The sequence below is a fragment of the Manis pentadactyla genome, chromosome 6 (assembly GCF_030020395.1).
Source record: "Manis pentadactyla isolate mManPen7 chromosome 6, mManPen7.hap1, whole genome shotgun sequence".
NCBI classification, from domain to species: domain Eukaryota; kingdom Metazoa; phylum Chordata; class Mammalia; order Pholidota; family Manidae; genus Manis; species Manis pentadactyla.
Window position 1 is genome coordinate 58,677,206 of NC_080024.1, and position 18,104 is coordinate 58,695,309.

Below are 18,104 nucleotides of genomic sequence, written 5' to 3' on the forward strand. Positions count from 1 at the left end.
ACTGCAAAGTTAAAATAAACTGAGAACATCCTCCCACAATTAAGCAAACAGCTCCTCCTTACAACTGAAATGACAAGCAAGCTTCTATTTCCTCCTATATGCAAGATGTGGCTATCCTCACCCTCTCGCAGAATAGCATCTCTCTCGTGTTTACCATCACAAACATGAAACCTATAGTTTCTGATTTTAAAAGAAAAGGGCACTTTGGCTGCTGACATGTACCAAGAGGCAAAACTGTTGGGTACAGAAAATTCTTTTCCTCAAATAATTATGGTTAACTTATTTTGACTCCTCCCTCCATGCAATCAACTTGGAATGAAGATCATTACTTTGCAATCTGATAATATATATTTACAGCTTCTTTATATATTAATATAGTAGCATCTTGAAATAAACTCTGTAAAAAATATTTTAAATAATGTATATGGCTTTCTAAACATTTTAAAGGGAGATGTTAAAAAGCTAAGTATCTTTATGAAATACCTCATGCTTAAATTTCCAAAATAAGGCTTAGATTTTTAGATTAATCAGAAGCTTTTAATTCTACTTGAGAGGTTTCTAACATCCATTTTCCTCTCTTCTTTATTTTTGTTATTCTAACATGCATTAGAATCTCCCTCAAAAGATAATAAACAGGACAGTATGGGAGAATATATTCATAAACGACAGATCCGATAAAGGGTTAACATACAAAATATATAAAGAGCTCACCCACCTAAACAAACAAAAATCAAATAATCCAATCAGAACACGGGCACAGGATCTGAACAGACAGTTCTCCAAAGAAGAAATTCAGATGGCCAACAGACACATGAAAAGATGCTCCACATCGCTAGTCATCAGAGAAATGCAAATTAAAACCACAATGAGATATCACCTCCCCCCGGTAGGATCACCACCATCCAAAAGACAAACAACAACAAATGACGGTGAGGTTGTGGAGAAAGGGGAACCCTCCTACACTGCTGGTGGGAATGTAAACTAGTTCAACCATTGTGGAAAGCAGTAGGGAGGCTCCTCAAAAAACTCAAAATAGAAATACCATTTGACCCAGGAATTCCACTCCTAGGAATTTACCCTAAGAATGCAGCACTCCAGTTTGAAAAAGACAGATGCACCCCTATGTATATCGCAGCACTATTTACAACAGCCAAGAAATGGATGCAACCTAAGTGTCCATCAGTAGATGAATGGATAAAGAAGATGTGGTACATATACACAATGGAATATTATTCAGCCATAAGAAGAAAACAAATCTTGCCATTTGCAACAAAATGGATGAAGGTAGAGAGTATTATGCTCAGTGAAATAAGCCAGGTGGAGAAAGACAAGTATCAAATGATTTCACTCATCTGTGGAGTATAAGAACAAAGAAAAAAAACTGAAGGAGCAAAACAGCAGCAGACTCACAGAACCCAAGAATGGACTAACAGTTACCAAAGGGAAAGTGACTGGGGAGGATGGGTGGGAAGGGAGGGATAAGGGGGGGTGTGGTAAGAAAGGGGGTACCATGATTAGCATGTATAATGTGGGGGTGGGCACAGGGAGGGCTGTACAACACAGAGAAGACAAGTAGTGATTCTACAGCATCTTACTACGCTGATGGACAGTGACTGTAATGGGGTATGTTGGGGGGACTTGGTGAAGGAGGGAGCCTGGTAAACATAATGTTCTTCATGTAATTGTAGATTAATGATACCAAAATAAAAAATAATAATAATACCTAAAAAAAAAAAAGATAATAACAGGAAGAGGAAGAACAAATTTATTTACTTTAATGCTTATCAGTCAGCTAAATTACAAATTTATTTGTGAGAGTTGTGAAAAAAGATAAGGTAATTACAAAATATTGAACTGATAACAAATGATGCTGGGAATTGTCTTATATTTCATTCATCCACATTCTCTAGGCCTAGCTGCAATAATCTTATGGACAAAGAGCCCACTTTCTCTACCAAAATTCTTTCATCCATTCTACACACATGCATAGAGGACTGATTGGGGCCAAGCACTGATCCAGGTTTTGGTAACAGTAACAAACAAAATACAAGTTCCTGTCCTTATGGATCCTGACTTTCCAGTATGAAAAGATAGAAAATGCTAAATGCTATGATGGAAAATCAGACAGGGAAAGAGGAATATGGAGAATCCAGGGCCAGAATTCAATTTTTAATTTGGTGGTCATTTATCCCCATGCTCCTCCCTAAAAAACTATTTAAATTAAAAAATCTACATGTATTAATTTTTCTAAGATTCAAATTACATTGATGGATATATTAGGAAAACACGTGAAGAAACTCAAAAATTAAATTTTAATAACAGAATGGCCACTGTTCAACTTTTTAAAAACTGACACATACCACTTTCATAAGTCTTCTAGTAACATAGGTAGATATAATTTTTATTGGTGATGTTATCAATTCTCTAAAAAAATTTAAAATGCAACACAGTGATCAAGTAATAACAAAACAGTATTAAAATCTTAGAAAAGAAAAGATGTTTTCATATTGTCTTGATTAATTTGCTGACTTTTGGGTGGGCAGAACAAACAGCTCTTCAGTAATGGTACTACTGCATTCCAATAGTGGCCAAAAAAACTGCGTGTATTTATAAAATTTACAGTAATGGTCAAATGCTTCCCAAGTAAGCTGGGCTATTCTTGGGTAACATGAAGTTTCCTGACAACTCAGAAGGCTGTGGAGGCTCGTTTTCTAGGTAAGCTCATTAAATCAAGGTTGTTAGTTATACCACAACCTAGACTGCATCAGTGACAGACATAAAAACTTTCAAGAAATCTCAAGTGCTCTCAAATTACTCATATTATCAGTCTCCGCAGCATTTTATCAAACCAAATATTCTTTACAGGAGTATTAGAAATTCTACCCCCAAAAAAGAATACCTCCATGGTGATGCGACAGGCTCCCTCCATTAGCAAGGATTTCTTCTCTAGCAGCTGCCTGTATTTGGAAACAACACAACATGTTAATAGTTGCTACTTAGATTTCATTTTGAAGTGAAAGAGTAAGAACCAACTCCCAAAGAAGGCACATACTCCCTGGGTGAAATAATAAACTGGAAGCTTAATTTTCCTTTCTCTTAGGTTAACCACATTTAAAAAACAAAACATGCAGCCTAGCTTTATAAGCCTTTTTCTAGTGAAGAGTCACAATATTTACAATAGTCTCTTCAAGAGTCTAGAAGAGAAAAATAAGGTAAAATGATCAATTCAACAATTCAGCAGCACTAAATAGTTAATAATCATAAAAAAAAGTTTTGCAAAGGCATAGTCAGGTCCTACTCTGAAGTAAAGAACCTCACTATACCAACAAACATCAGCAGCTAATATTTATTGACTGCTTATTGTATGTCCAGAAAAGTACTAAGCAAAATTTACCTGTAGTAACTCCTTTATTTTCTCTATAGCCAACATTATGTCATAATTACAATTATTCCTAATTGACAGATAAAGAAAATGATGCTTAGATGACTAGATTACTCAACTAATATCATTCAATTGGGCATCAGACTCAAGATCAGGGATCAACCATAAAAGCCCTTATGGAAAAAATTTTTGGGGTCAGATGCTTCAAGACAAATTATTTGTCAGGCTCATGGATATCCTAATGAAAAAAACCCATTTTTTTTCCTCCTAACATGTTAAGGAGTTAACATGACTAAGCACCTTGTAGAGCACTAGTTTTGAAAAATAAACATGAAAAGCAAAATACAGAATGACTGAAGTACAGGGGGAAAAAATGGTAAGAAAAACTGGAATTACGTTCAATTCATGAGTATATAACAGCCATGAGGTGAAACAGCTACAGTGCCTTGAACCTCTCAGAATTACTCAGGTGCACATAAACCATCATGAGTAAGGCCAGGGTAAAAGGGCCCAAGACAGACCATGCCTCACTGAAAAGTAATTTTTAAGAACCCTCATCACTTAGGATTCAGGGTTTTTCAAATCAGTCAAAAATATGCTAGCCTTACTCTAACATCTTCCAACAAATTATTTTACATAAAGCAATAATTACTTGAAATCAGTAGCACTTAGAGAATGGCAGTTTGAAAAGGGGAAGAGGAACAGTCACTGGTATAGTAATACAGGGAAGGGGCCTTTGGGTAGCCAGAGGGCAACACTGAAACACCGAGAGGCAAAGGTGAAGGAGAAGTACTCAGACTTTTGAGGGTGATGGATACATTCATTATTTTGATTGCAGTGATGTTTTCACAGGTGTATACTTGTGTCAAAACTCATCAAACTGTACACTTTAAATATGCATTGTCCTGTATTTCAATTATACTTCAAAAAATGTTTTTTGAAAAAAGGTGGGGACAGAGGTGGGGGGATATGAGGGAGCCAACCAAACTCTGTCCATGGTTTGAGTCTAAAAGTATCCATTGAAAATCATCTCACAGGACTCTGGCAGGCATGGAGTACACTTAAAACACTAGGACACCTGAAATTTTGACAAACTTGTTTTCTCCTAGTTCCCACACAGTCTAGCCTGTTTTTATCAATTCTAGGCATACTTGTATGGAAAAATATTGACCAGCAAACAGAAGGCTTTATAAAAATTAGAAGCTTAAGGGCATTCAAAAAATGTAATAGAAACTGCTAACAAATGAACTTCAATGGAATACATACAGCTATAGCAAACAAAAAAATTTTAAACTTAGAATGAGGATATTATGCAACATAGGCCAAAAGCATTGGGACTGCTGACCACAACAGCAGCTGCCATCTGGAGGTGGGTGGCTGCCACAGGGCTGTCAAGGAAGCTTATATTCCCTTGTTATTTAACTTCATTAGGTATTATATACCAGAAGTAACAACAAAGAATCACAGCCTGTATTTTAGACTCAAAATTCAGTATACAACCTTTTACAACAAATATGCTATTCATTTCTTCAGGTTTCAACCAGGCAAGCCACAAATGACTAGAGAGTCAACTCAAATTCATAAAATGATTATAAAATTATTTAAATTAATAAAAGAATGCAAGCTATATTCATGGATGCAAAATTACCTCTGTTTGTTCAAACACAGTCAGTGGGTCACTTATTCCCCTGTAGTTAAAGGCAAAGTAGAAATAGATACATGCACCTGCATCGTAAGTCTGTGTCACCCTAAAAAACAAACAGACAAAATCCCCACAAGGCTTTCAGTTAAGTGAAATCAAATTTAACATCTAGAAACTTAAAGGCAAGATCATCTGAAGGATTTGCTTAAGGCATAAGCTCATTCTGCACCCAGACACCATGGAAGGAACATAGATTGGCTGGATGAAGGATATATAGGAACTATTTGTATTATTTTTACACCTTTTTTTGCTAAGTCTGGATTGCTACTCAAAAAAAGTTTAAAACTTCAAAAATAATGTAAATGTTTCTCCACTTGGCCTGAAATAAATGAAAGTCCACCTTCTAAGAATGAATTTTTTTTTTTTTTACTAAGTATATTGCACCTAAAGAAAGTCTTAAAACAGACTGGATGGAATTTAGTGATTCATTATATGTCTTCTAACCTTCTTCAAAGTTAGTAAAAATAACTATAAGAACTTAAAACTTAGAAAGAAATGTTCAAACACCAAAACTGGTCAGACTGGGTAAGATAGAGCATCTTCACTAAGTTCACATTAATAATCAGTAAGGTCTTTGAAAACAAATTGAATGATCACATCAACTGTAGTGATATGACCTTAAAATAATGTCTCTGAAGGTTTTACACTCTGGGCCCCATATGTGTGCATGCTGTATATGCATTTACAAAATATATAGAAAACAAGAGATTATTAAGTCGTATATATGGTACATACACCTGGAATTTCAAAATGCAATTAGGTGAAGCATTTAAAAGCTAAGGAAATCACAAATTTCTGAATGCAATTTTCAGAGGTTCTCACAAAGAATTTAATTGAACAGAAGGAGAAAATATAGAGGAAATACTCTTTTTACTACACAATCCAAATAGAATCTAAACTAAAATTTTAATGGTCTTTTAGGTCAAATGTTAGGTGCCTCAGAACAGAAGAAATGAACTGTTTAACAATGTTACTGTCAATTTGCCAGCTGTGTTTTTCTTCTAGTGTTAATTCACACTCATAAAAAAGATCCCTTGAATGCTTACACTTTAAGTATCAGATTTACAAAGTTTAAGAAAACTGGAGAACCATTTTAACTCTGAGGGCACCATCATTAGTTCTATAAATTTGTTTAGGTACCTGAAAAATGAGTTTATAGCAATTACCAAAATATACATCACTCATGAGAATCATTAATATCAATAACTAGAAAAGGTAACTAATATTAAGAGAGCATTACCACCTTCCAACAAATCCAGGACCTGTATTACACAGTTTAGTTTTCAGTAGATAAGTGGGCTTCTAAAATCACACCAAAGCTTGACTGATCAGTATCCCAAACAAAGAGAAAGTAGAAATAATGAAAAACAGCCTTTGGAAAACCTCGATTTGGGTCCACTTCAGGAAGTGAATCATATCTAACACCTTAATAGGTGAATTCTATCATTTAAGACACTTACACTCTAACCTCTTCCAAGATCATCTGGACGGGTGATACTATGAGTGCTAAGTCATTATATTACTCTTTAATTTATAAAAATGTTTTGTGTTCTACAATTTTTGGAGTACTTTACTTGAATTAGACTCCCTGGCTAGAAATTCCTTCCCATAAACTTCTTCAGAAAATGTAGGGTTAAGATTTCTATTCCAATATACAAAATACCTTTTAATGGACAGAAATGAAATAAATGAACTCAATAAATCCCTACATCTGAATTGCTTTCCTTGGGGTCTTTCAATGAGTTCTACAATAACTTTAAATCAATTTTAGGATAGCTTTTTCAAAAACTAGTTTAAAGACTGTATCTCACCTTTAAAGATTTTAAGATAAAAGATTCAACATTTATATCCAACAAAGAATGATTTCCTTGGCCACTATTAAGCAGTACAAATCAAACTAAGCCAAAATCAAACTCCAGTTAAATGTTAGTTTAGTCAAGTATGAACTATTAGAACAGTATTTAAAACTCCAATTTACCAAAACCATTCAAATCACCGGACTTCGCACATTCTAAACTTTGGTTTATTATAAGATAATCACAGAAGCTGAGCATATAAGCTTGTACCAGAAAATTGTTTTTTAAAAAACAGCTACTTTATGATATATGGCCAATTTAGTCTAAATCTACCTACTTACAATACACATGAATATCCTTAGGCCTTTTGAGTTCCTTCTGAAGAATGGAGACTTAAGCATTATTATGTATTGCTTAAGAATTACTACATAACTACTTAAGAATTATCATAAGGCAGGATATTCTACTTCTCAATGACTTTTAGTAAATAGTGATTTATCACAATATTCCCCTAGTGGAAAGGAAAAGTCTTTAGAGATGTTGAATAGAGAGGTGGGGCAGAGGAAGAAGGGGAATAAAATCTGTTAAATTTCCACTTGACAAAAAAAAGGAATAAAAATTCTCAACTACACAAAAATAGATTCGATTATTTAAAATGTTTCAAACTACTAGAAACAAAGGACTCTTGGATTATTAGGTCTGATTTGTTTTATAAGAAGAGTCCTGCAAACTACACTGTCAAGAGAAGCAAATATCAATTTGGTTAACAGTATAAGTAAATACAACATTTTCTTTAAAGATTTTAAGATAAAAGATTCATTTTTAAAGAACCCTCTAAATTAAAAAAAAAAAGAACAAGTATATTCTTACGCTTTTATTTGCAAAGGCTCCCTCCAAGATCAGTCACTAAGTCACCAGTAGCTTTACTAAGTTATAAGCATCTTATTGTACAGAACAAGGCCTTTATTTTCTCTTCCTTTAGATACATCAAATACACAGCAAATAATCCCTAAATTCCACATCCTCAGCTTCTACATTCTCTGATTCTACCCAAAATATATTTGTTCTAAAACATGTTCATGTATGGATTGGACTTGGAACTTCCTGAAATGCTCTTCAAACCCTGTCTCTCCCACAGAGAAGCAGAAAAGACTATTTCAAGGAGGTCCTCCTGATTGACATGAATAGTTAATGTATAAGAAAGATGCTTTCCCTATATCACGTTAGAATTTTACTTTCTAACCCAGCAAAAGCACAATTTAGCAAGTTCTAAAAGATATCTGCCCCAATGGGGGCAACAAGTAGAACTAAGAAACATAATATGAAGGGACTGCTCTAGATGGAAGTGCTCCTAAGGCTAAACAGAAGTCACCAGAGAAAATAAAACCACAGCAACAAAAGTAGACCAACCAAATACTAACTAAATGCAAAATAAAATGAGCTATCCACAACATTAGTCAAGGGAAACACAAAAGAGTACAGACAAAAACACCTAACATATAAAGAGTAGAGGAGGAAGAAAAAGAAGGGAGAGAAAAAAAGAATAATCGGACTATGTTTATACCAGCGTATAACTGAGTTAAGTTAGACAGTTAGATAGTAAAGAAGGTACCCTTGAACCTCTGGTAACCAAGAATCCAAAGCCTACAATGACAGTAAGTACATATCTATCGATAATCACCCTAAATGTAAATAGACTGAATGCACCAATAAAAAGACACAGAGTAACAGAATGGATAAAAAAGCAAGACCCATCTATATGCTGCCTACAAGAGACTCACCTCAAACCCAAAGACATACACAGACTAAAACTGAAGGGATAGAAAAAGATATTTCATGCAAACGACAGGGAGAAAAAAGCAGGTGTTGAAGTACTTGTGTCAGACAAAATAGACTTCAAAACAAAGAAAGTAACAAGAGATAAAGAAGGACATTACATAATGTAAAGGGTCAGTCCAACAAGATGATAACCATTATAAGTATCTATGCAGCCAACACGGGAGCATCTATGTATGTGAAACAAATACTAACAGAATTAAACGAAGAAACAGAATGCAATGCATTCGTCCTAGGAGACTTCAACTCACTACTCACTCCAAAGGACAGATCAACCAGACAGAAAATAAGTAAGGACACAGAGGCACTGAACAACACATTAGAACAGATGGACCTAACAGACACATATAGAACATTCCACCCAAAGGAAGCAGGATACACATTCTTCTCAAGTGCACATGGAACATTTTCCTGAATAGGTTATATACTACGCCACAAAAAGAGCCTCAGTAAATTCAAAAAGATTGAAATTGTACCAACCAACTTCTCAGATCACAAAGGTATAAAACTAGAAATAAATTGTACAAAGAAAACAAAAAGGCTCACAAACACATGGAGGCTTAACAACATGCTCCTAAATAATCAATGGATCAATGACCAAATTAAAACAGATACCAAGCAATATATGGAGACAAATGAAAACGAAAGCACAATGCACCAAATTCTGTGGGACACAGCAAAGTCAGTTCTAAGAGGAAAGTATATAGAAATCCAGGCCTATTTGAAGAAGGAAGAATAAGCCCAAATAACTAGTCTAAATTTACAAGTATTGAAACTGGAAAAAGAAAAACAAATGAGGCCCAAAGTCAGCAGAAGGAGGGACATAATAAAGATCAGAGAAGAAATAAATAAAATCGAGAAAAATAAAACAATAGAAAAAATGTATGAAACCAAGAGCTGGTTTGTTGAGAAAATAAACAAAATAGATAAATTCCTAGCCGGGCATATTAAGAGAAAAAGAGAATCTACACACATAAAGAGAATCTACACACATAAAGAGAATCACAATTGAGAAAGGAAAAATCATGACGGACACCACAGAAATACAAAGAATTATTAGAGAATACTATGAAAATCTATATGCTAACAAACTGGAAAACCTAGAAGAAATGGACAACTTTCTAGAAAAATATAACCTTCCAATACTGACCAAGGAAGAAACAGAAAATCTAAACAGACCAATTACCAGCAACGAACTTGAACCACAAATCAAAAAACTACCCAACAACAAAAGGCCCGGGCCAGATTGTTTCACTACTGAATTTTATCAGACATTTAGAGAAGACATAAATACCCATTCTCCTTAAAGTTTTCCAAAAAACAGAAGAGAAGGGAATACTCCCAAACTCATCCTATGAATCCAGCATCCCTCTAATACCAAAACCAGGCAAAGACACCACAAAAAAAGAAAACTACAGACCAATATCCCTGATGAACATACATGCAAAAACACTCAACAAAATATGAGCACACCAAATTCAAAAATACATCAAGAGGATCATACACCATGATCAAGTGGAATTCATCCCAGGGATGCAAGGATGGTACAACATTCGAAAATCCATCAACATCATCCACCATATTAACAAACAGAAGGACAAAAACCACATGATCATCTCCATAGATGCTGAAAAGGAATTCAACAAAATTCAACATCCATTCATGATAAAAACTCTAAACAAAATGGGTATAGAGGTCAAGTACCTCAACATAATAAAGGCCATATATGACAAACCCACAGACAACAATATACTTAACAGTGAGAAGCTGAAAGCTTTTCCCTTAAGATCAAGGAACAATACAAGGATGCCCACTCTCCCTGCTTTTATTCAACATAGTACTGAAGGTCTTAGCCACGGCAATCAAACAAGAGAAAGAAGTAAAAGGCATCCAGATTGGTAAGGAAGAAAACAAACTGTCACTGTTTGCAGATGACATGATATTGTACCTAACAAACCCTAAAGAATCCATTATAAAACTGCTAGAACTAATATTGGAATTCAGCAAAGTTGCAGGATACAAAATTAATACACAGAAATCTGTTGCATTCCTATACACTAACAATGAACTATCAGAAAGAGAAACCAGGAAAACAATTCCATTCACAGTTGTATCAAAAAGAATAAAATACCTAGGAATAAACCTAACCAAGGAAGTGAAACACCTATACCCTGAAAACTACAAGACACTCCTAAGAGAAATTAAAGAGGACACTAATAAATGGAAATTCATCCCATGCTCCTGGGTAGGAAGAATTAATATTGTCAAAATGGTCATCCTGCCTAAAGCAACCTACAGATTCAAAGCAATCCCTATCAAAATACCAACAGCGTTCTTCAATGAACTGGAACCAATAGTTCTCAAATTCATATGGAACCACAAAAGACCCGAAATAGCCAAAGCAATCCTGAGAAGGAAGAATAAAGCAGGGGGGATCTCACTTCCCAACTTCAAGCTCTACTACAAAGCCACAGTAATCAAGATAATTTGGTACTGGCACAAGAACAGATGCATAGACAATTGAAACAGAATAGAGTCCAGATATTAATCCAAGCATATATGGTCAATTAATAAATGATAAAGGAGCTGTGGATATACAGTGCCGAAATGACAGCCTCTTCAATAGCTGGTGTTGGCAAAACTGGACAGCTACATGTAAGAGAATGAAACTGGATTATTGCCTAACCCCATACACAAAAGTAAATCCACAATGGCTCAAAAACCTGAATGTAAGTGATGAAACCATAAAACTCTTAGAAAAAAACAGAGGAAAAAATCTCTTGGACATAAACATGAGCAACTTCTTCATGAACATAGCTCCCTGGGCAAGGGAAACAAAAGCAAAAATGAACAAGTGGGACTATATCAAACTAAAAAGCTTCTGTACAGAAAAGGACACTATCAGTAGAACAAAAAGACACCCTACAGTATGGGAGAATATATTCATAAATGACAGATCCGATAAAGGGTTGACATCCAAAATATATAAAGAGCTCATGCACTTTCACAAACAAATGCAAATAATCCAATTAAAAAATGTGCACAGGATCTGAACAGACAGTTCTCCAAAGAAGAAATTCAGATGGCCAACAGACACATGAAAAGATGCTCCACATCGCTAATCATCAGAGAAATGCAAATTAAAACCACAATGAGATATCACCTCACACCAATTAGGAAGGCCACCATCCAAAAGACAAACAACAACAAATGTTGGTGAGGATGTGGAGAAAGGGGAACCCTCCTACACTGCTGGTGGGAATGTAAATTAGTTCAACCATTGTGGAAAGCAGTAGGGAGGCTCCTCAAAAAACTCAAAATAGAAATATCATTTGACCCAGGAAATCCACTCCTAGGAATTTACCCTAAGAATTCAGCAGCCCCATTTGAAAAAGACAGATGCACCCCTATGTTTATCACAGCACTATTTACAATAGCCAAGAAATAGAAGCAACCTAAGTGTCCATCAGTAGATGAATGGACAAAGAAGATGTGGTACATATACGCAATGGAATATCATTCGGCCATCAAAGAAGAAAACAAATCCTACCATTTGCAACAACATGGATGGAGCTAGAGGGTATTATGCTCAGTGAAATAAGTCAGGTGGAGAAAGACAAGTATCAAATGATTTCACTCATCTGTGGAGTATAAGAACAAAGCAAAAACTGAAGGAACAAAACAGCAGCAGACTCACAAAACCCAAGAATGGACTAACAATTACCAAAGGGAAAGGGTCTGGGGAGGGTGGGTGGGGAAGGGAGGGATAAAGGGGAAAAAGGGGGCATTACGATTAGCACACATAATGTGTGGGGGTGGGCACAGGGAAGGCAGTGTAATACAGAGAAGACAAGTAGTGATTCCAAAGGATCTTACTATGCTGATGGACAGTGACTGTAATGGGGTATGTGGTGGGGACTTGATAATGGGGGAGTCTAGTAACCATAATGTTGCTCATGTAATTGTACATTAATGATACAAAAAAAAAAAAAAGAAACGCATTATCATAGTAAGGGATACAAAATGAGTAGATGGAGAAGATAGGAGAAAAAACAAAAAAACACAGAAGAGAGAGCAGCTTAAAGAGTGTGTAAGTAATTTCTGGTCCTGCAAAGGAAATAATTGCAAATTATCATGCTATATCAAAATATGAAGAGGGCTTAACAATTGGATGCCTTTGTGAGGATTTGTCATTGGGAAAAAAAAACAAATGTCCAAACTCCTTACTAATACTAGTATAGATCACCTATCTCAACTTAATATAAATATATTACAACAACACAATGGCACTTAGACAGCAGTTCAATGCTTTCTAACTTCATTCTTACAACAGTCCTATCAAGTAGATGGCATCACCATTACTTTACCAATGAAAACTTAGAATTCAAAGGCATTAAATCACTACTATACAGCTGAATAGTGCCTACACACACACACATGTCCAAAAAAAGAAATTAAAAAGCAGGATATTGCCATGATGATGAACTTGGCAGGCAGGGCCTGGTTCTTGGGTTGGAACAGAACCAGGTCTGCCTTCCCTGGCTGAGATTAAGTGGGAAAGCACATTAGATTCCAAGCACATTAGAAAACAAGTATCAGGAACAGAAATATAAAGAAATACTGTTTTGCTGAAGCATAATTGTTGTTTCAGAGTCCAGCATATGGTACACTTAACAACAAAGATATTACATTATTTCCAAAATTACCTTTTATTTCATGCTATAAGATTTTTCTTGTTTCTTTAAGCATTAGAGTTGTATTCTTGAAAACCACACACACACACACACACACACACACACACACACACACACATACTCGAAAAGAGAAGCAGTTTTGCATTTATACACACACACAGAATGTTAAATAAATTTTAAAGTGCTAGTTACCACTGTGTCATTTACTTTAAGGTTTCCCTTCCTATGATCTGTCCTAATTTCCCTTTATTCTCCATTACAATTACTTCTATAATTTTTTAAAAGGTCAAATGCTCAATTCAATCTTGACACATTTAATCTTCTGATGTTTACACATAAAGTTTTCATTAAGAGATTGAATATAAGGTGCCCCTTCTCATGAAAACCTCCGTTTGGGCTGTTGATCTTTCTGTAGAGGACAAGATCATCAGTTAGCCACGCACTATCCAATATGAATGATACTAGCTAGCAGTGGCATTTATATGTAAATTATTTGAAATTAAATAAAATTTTAAATTCTGTTCTAGTCATGCTAGCCATATTTCAATAGCACAATAGCCACATGTGACTTATGGCTATGATACTGGACAGGGGAGATACAGAGCATTTCCAGTATTTCAGAAAGACCTATTACCTATTGAAAGAAACAAGTTAATCTTCATTTGAATTTTCTGTTCCACTCATTTATTTCACATTCTTTCAGTTAGTCATCAACTGATAAAATTGTTAAAGTGCTTTTTCTCTGTTGAAGAAAGAGCAATGTTGATGATGTATTTAATACACAGTTTCTTTACTATTGTTTTTTTATAGTTCTGCTGAATTAAGGAGGAATCCTCTCATTCTAGAAGCTCCGAGGTTTGGCTCTTCACCATCATGCTGCCCAGATGGAATTGAATACTCACTGATGGGAGGGTGCTTTACTCCTAGAGGGCTTAGGACTGCTGTAAAATCCTAGTGGTATATGGTATAATCCTAACAAGGAGTGACAAAGTTTAGGAAAGCTTGTTAAGTGGAATAGACATGATTTCCTCAGCTGTCAAATTACACTTCTCCATTAATTAAAACAGTTTTCTTTCAGAATAAAGAAGTACACAATTTTAAAAAGCCTCACCTGCATGTAGAAAGAGGAGCAAACTGAACACCCTTCTCTTTGCATTCCCTTGTTATTCGTTCTTTTACATTTCTACAGAGATCTACAACCCTAGAAAACATAATTGAATTCATTAGGTTTTCAAAGAAGTTAAAATGATTCTAACAAATGTTGGTTTATCTGGCATCGTTCAAGTCAAAAATTCTCTGAACTAAAACTTTCATACTTCTTCCTTCAAGAATGAACAAGAGCCTTGATAATTCAAAGTGAACTTTCCATTCATAACTCCAAGTGAGCAAAGGTCTTTCCTTTTTTGCCACAAGGAAGATGGAAGTCAGAAGAGCATACTCAAGTGTCCTGAAGACAGCTTCCTGCACTTAGGAAAACCCAATTAAAAACTAAATTTAATTATAAGATTTTTAAAGCTTTTAAAAAGGCCATAAAGAGCATATTAATGAAAAGTCAATTGTGGGTTACAGGAATACCAATCTATATCCATTTCTAGGAAATTTTCCTTAATATAAAAATAATTTAATTATTAACAATGATGTTATACCAAATGTTAAACAATGATCTATTCTCAAGCACTACACTAAATTCCAACTCAACAAAGTGTTATTGGACATGAACTATGTGTAAAGCTATACTAAACTGTTTGATATTAAAAGTCAATGAAAATAGATGGGTGAGGGACAGTTCTTAAAGGAGAGGGAAGACTGGTAATATTTAGCAATATTAATCTATTTTTTTAAAGAAACTTGCGATAAGTTTAGATACAGAAAAGTTACAGTACAAAAAGTTCCTCTTCCTCCACTTTCCCCTAATTAAAGATACTATATAACCATGATACATTTGTCAAAACTAAGAAATTAACATCAGACATTATTACTATTAAAATAATCTATTCATATTTCACCAAATTTCATTTTGACTTCAAAATACTATTGCTATAAATTATGAAGGCATCTGATTTCTTTTGCTTTTTAGTTTTTTTATATAATTTTCAAGGGCTTATTTTAGGGTAGAAGAGGTCTAGTGGTATGTTCAGTGTGGGAACATGATCAGGAAAATGTTCTGGGGAAAGAAACATGTCAATCAGAGCTTCTAGGCTGGAGATCCAGGGACAAAGATTTGGCAATAAAAGATTATTTTTTAATATGAGCTTTAACATACTGTTGTACCTACATATTTTGTTTCATCTAGAAAATAAAACTCTTAGGGTATATGGTAAGCCATTTTATTTATTCTAATATAAATATCCTGGCTGTGTAATAACACCGACTGTTTTAAACCTTGGTCTGTTTAGAATCATGAGAACAGAAAAGATACCAAAGAAACTCAAAAGGCTAGCTTGTATTGAGATACAAGACTGATCTATATGAGAACCAACTTGATAAAAGCAGTAACATTTAAATGGATTATGCTTTATAAAACACATACAAGTTATCTGTGTTTCCAGTAAGAACAAAGAACATATTATTAAAATATAATATGAAAAGGGCTTTAGTGTTTCATTTGAATGTCAAATTTTATTGTTACAAATGTAGTATCTAGAGATTTTATAAATTCTAACTTTACAAAAAAAGTGCTCTTAAATTCTCCTTTATTCTATGACAGCTGCAAGTAAATATGATTTATCATTGCTATCTATGTCTCACTTATGGAACACTAAGGATGCACATTTTAAAATAACTCTTACAAAGCATTTAGATTACTTAAATTTATTGTGTCTTTACTTTGAAAATTCAACTTACAAAACAAACACTTCAAAGAGAAATAAAACATACTAAGCTTTAATAGGTACAGGAGTTAATGAGTATTACAAATTCATCAAAGTAAGTTCTTTATCATGACTCTAGAAAATAGAATTTAAGTGTTACATAATAATATAGTAATATACAGAGGAGAAGGAGATGGGACAAAGAACAGGGCGAAGAATGGTTATTACCCTTAATGGGATACTTTCTAGAAATGATTTGTAGGGAGGGAGTTCTGAAAGCATCTTATAGAACTTGCACAAATATCAATAAAGCCCATTTGGACCAGTCATTATATAGGAGATAAATGTTAACTGTGTATGCTTTTAAATTCCTATCTGACTTAATAGTAAATTTAACACTATTGACCATTTCTCCTAGAAAGAAATTTTCCTGGGCTTCTCTTACATCACTGGTTTTCCTCCAAATCCTTTAAATATTATTCCTCAATCTCCTAAATTAGCTTTTGTTTATATAACTATCCCTTAAATGATGGGGCTCTCTAGACTTCTTTCTTTGGCCCTTTTTTTTTTCTTTTTTATCTACATTATCTGTAAGATCTACATTATCTGTAAGTGTATCTGCTCCCTTGGTTTTAATCACAAGTCTCACACTGGTATCCCCAAAATCTTTAAATCTCCATCTCAGAACACTTAGCTAGCTATTTTTTTATAGGCAGCATTCTTGCAATGTCCCAGAGCTTGTTCACAGGACTCTCTACAGAATATTCATGGAGCACTTTACAGGTGCAGTCATTGTGCTAGGGCTGCTGAGGAATACACAAAACTCTAAGATTAATAATCCCTTACGAAGCTTATGCATGAAGAGGAAAACATCCTAATAATGTGTGAGGGCTGAAGACCCTGATCCCATGGGTTGCTGTTCAACATGGTTTCTACCCAGCTAAAGGTCTGAAAACAATAGCAAGTTTCTAAATGGATAACAAGTAAATTTTACATCAGGAATGTTAAAATTTTTACGGCTTTCACTTAAATTTTATTTACTAAAAGTTGAGCTGAAGAAGTTGTTTCAAATGAAAACAAACCAAATACACAACCCTGCATAAAACAGATATTGTCCATGAGTCAATTAAACAAGTAGGTAAGAATATGCAAGGAAAGGATAAAGAAAAATAAAAGGACTGTGCATGATTTCCTCCGTATTTGGAAGAATAAAAAGGCAAAATGACAATCATGAGTTAGTAGTAACTGATGACAAGGAAATTCATAATACTGAAGAGGTAACATTACACTAAACCACTTTCCCCAGCAAGGAAAGGTATTAAAGACTAAAATGACCTCTGAGATAACTATGAATAGCTGCCAAACTCTATCTGCTGTTCAAAAGTGTTAGAGGTCACTAAGTTTATTGACAAGATTTATTCCCTTGTTAAAATTAACATTAAAAAATTACAAATAATAGATTGATAGTATAAATTTGGTTATTATTTTATAATGCATGGAATATGAGCATTGATGCACCAAAAGTCATTAACTCAGAGCAGATGAAGACAGTATGTAGAATGTAGAAAGTTTTCTGGGAGAAGAAAAAAAAGAAGTTAGGGTAGATCAAAACAGTTTATACGTAGTATCTAAAAGGGGGAATTCATGGGGATTTATTATATCCTATATACTTTATTGTTGAGATAAAATAATTTGTAAATATTACAAAGGAAAAGTAAAATCTAAAGCAAACTAGAATTAAAAATTACTAACAACCTCTTTAAGTAAGAATTTTTATTACTGAAGGAGTCAACTGTAAGTCCACTTTTAGTAAAAGTATATTTCCTAATCAGTTTTTACTGTTAATTCCTTAACTAGTATTTTTATGTGTATGTGTATGCAATT

At 34.3% G+C, this 18,104-nt stretch overlaps 1 protein-coding gene across 4 annotated transcripts in view; it reads right to left on the minus strand.

The window, feature by feature from the left end:
• The window catches only part of AGPS (alkylglycerone phosphate synthase), a 170,964-nt gene that overhangs the window by 22,770 nt on the left and 130,090 nt on the right, over positions 1–18,104 (minus strand). For 2 of the 4 annotated variants that reach the window (XM_036879398.2, XM_036879402.2), the window contains exons 17-19: positions 14,522–14,611; positions 5,031–5,130; positions 2,900–2,957 (exon numbers count right to left, since the gene is read on the minus strand). In XM_036879398.2, coding sequence (XP_036735293.2) covers positions 2,900–2,957; positions 5,031–5,130; positions 14,522–14,611 — 248 coding nt within the window. The other 2 variants (XM_057503892.1, XM_036879401.2) reach the window with 2 other exon arrangements.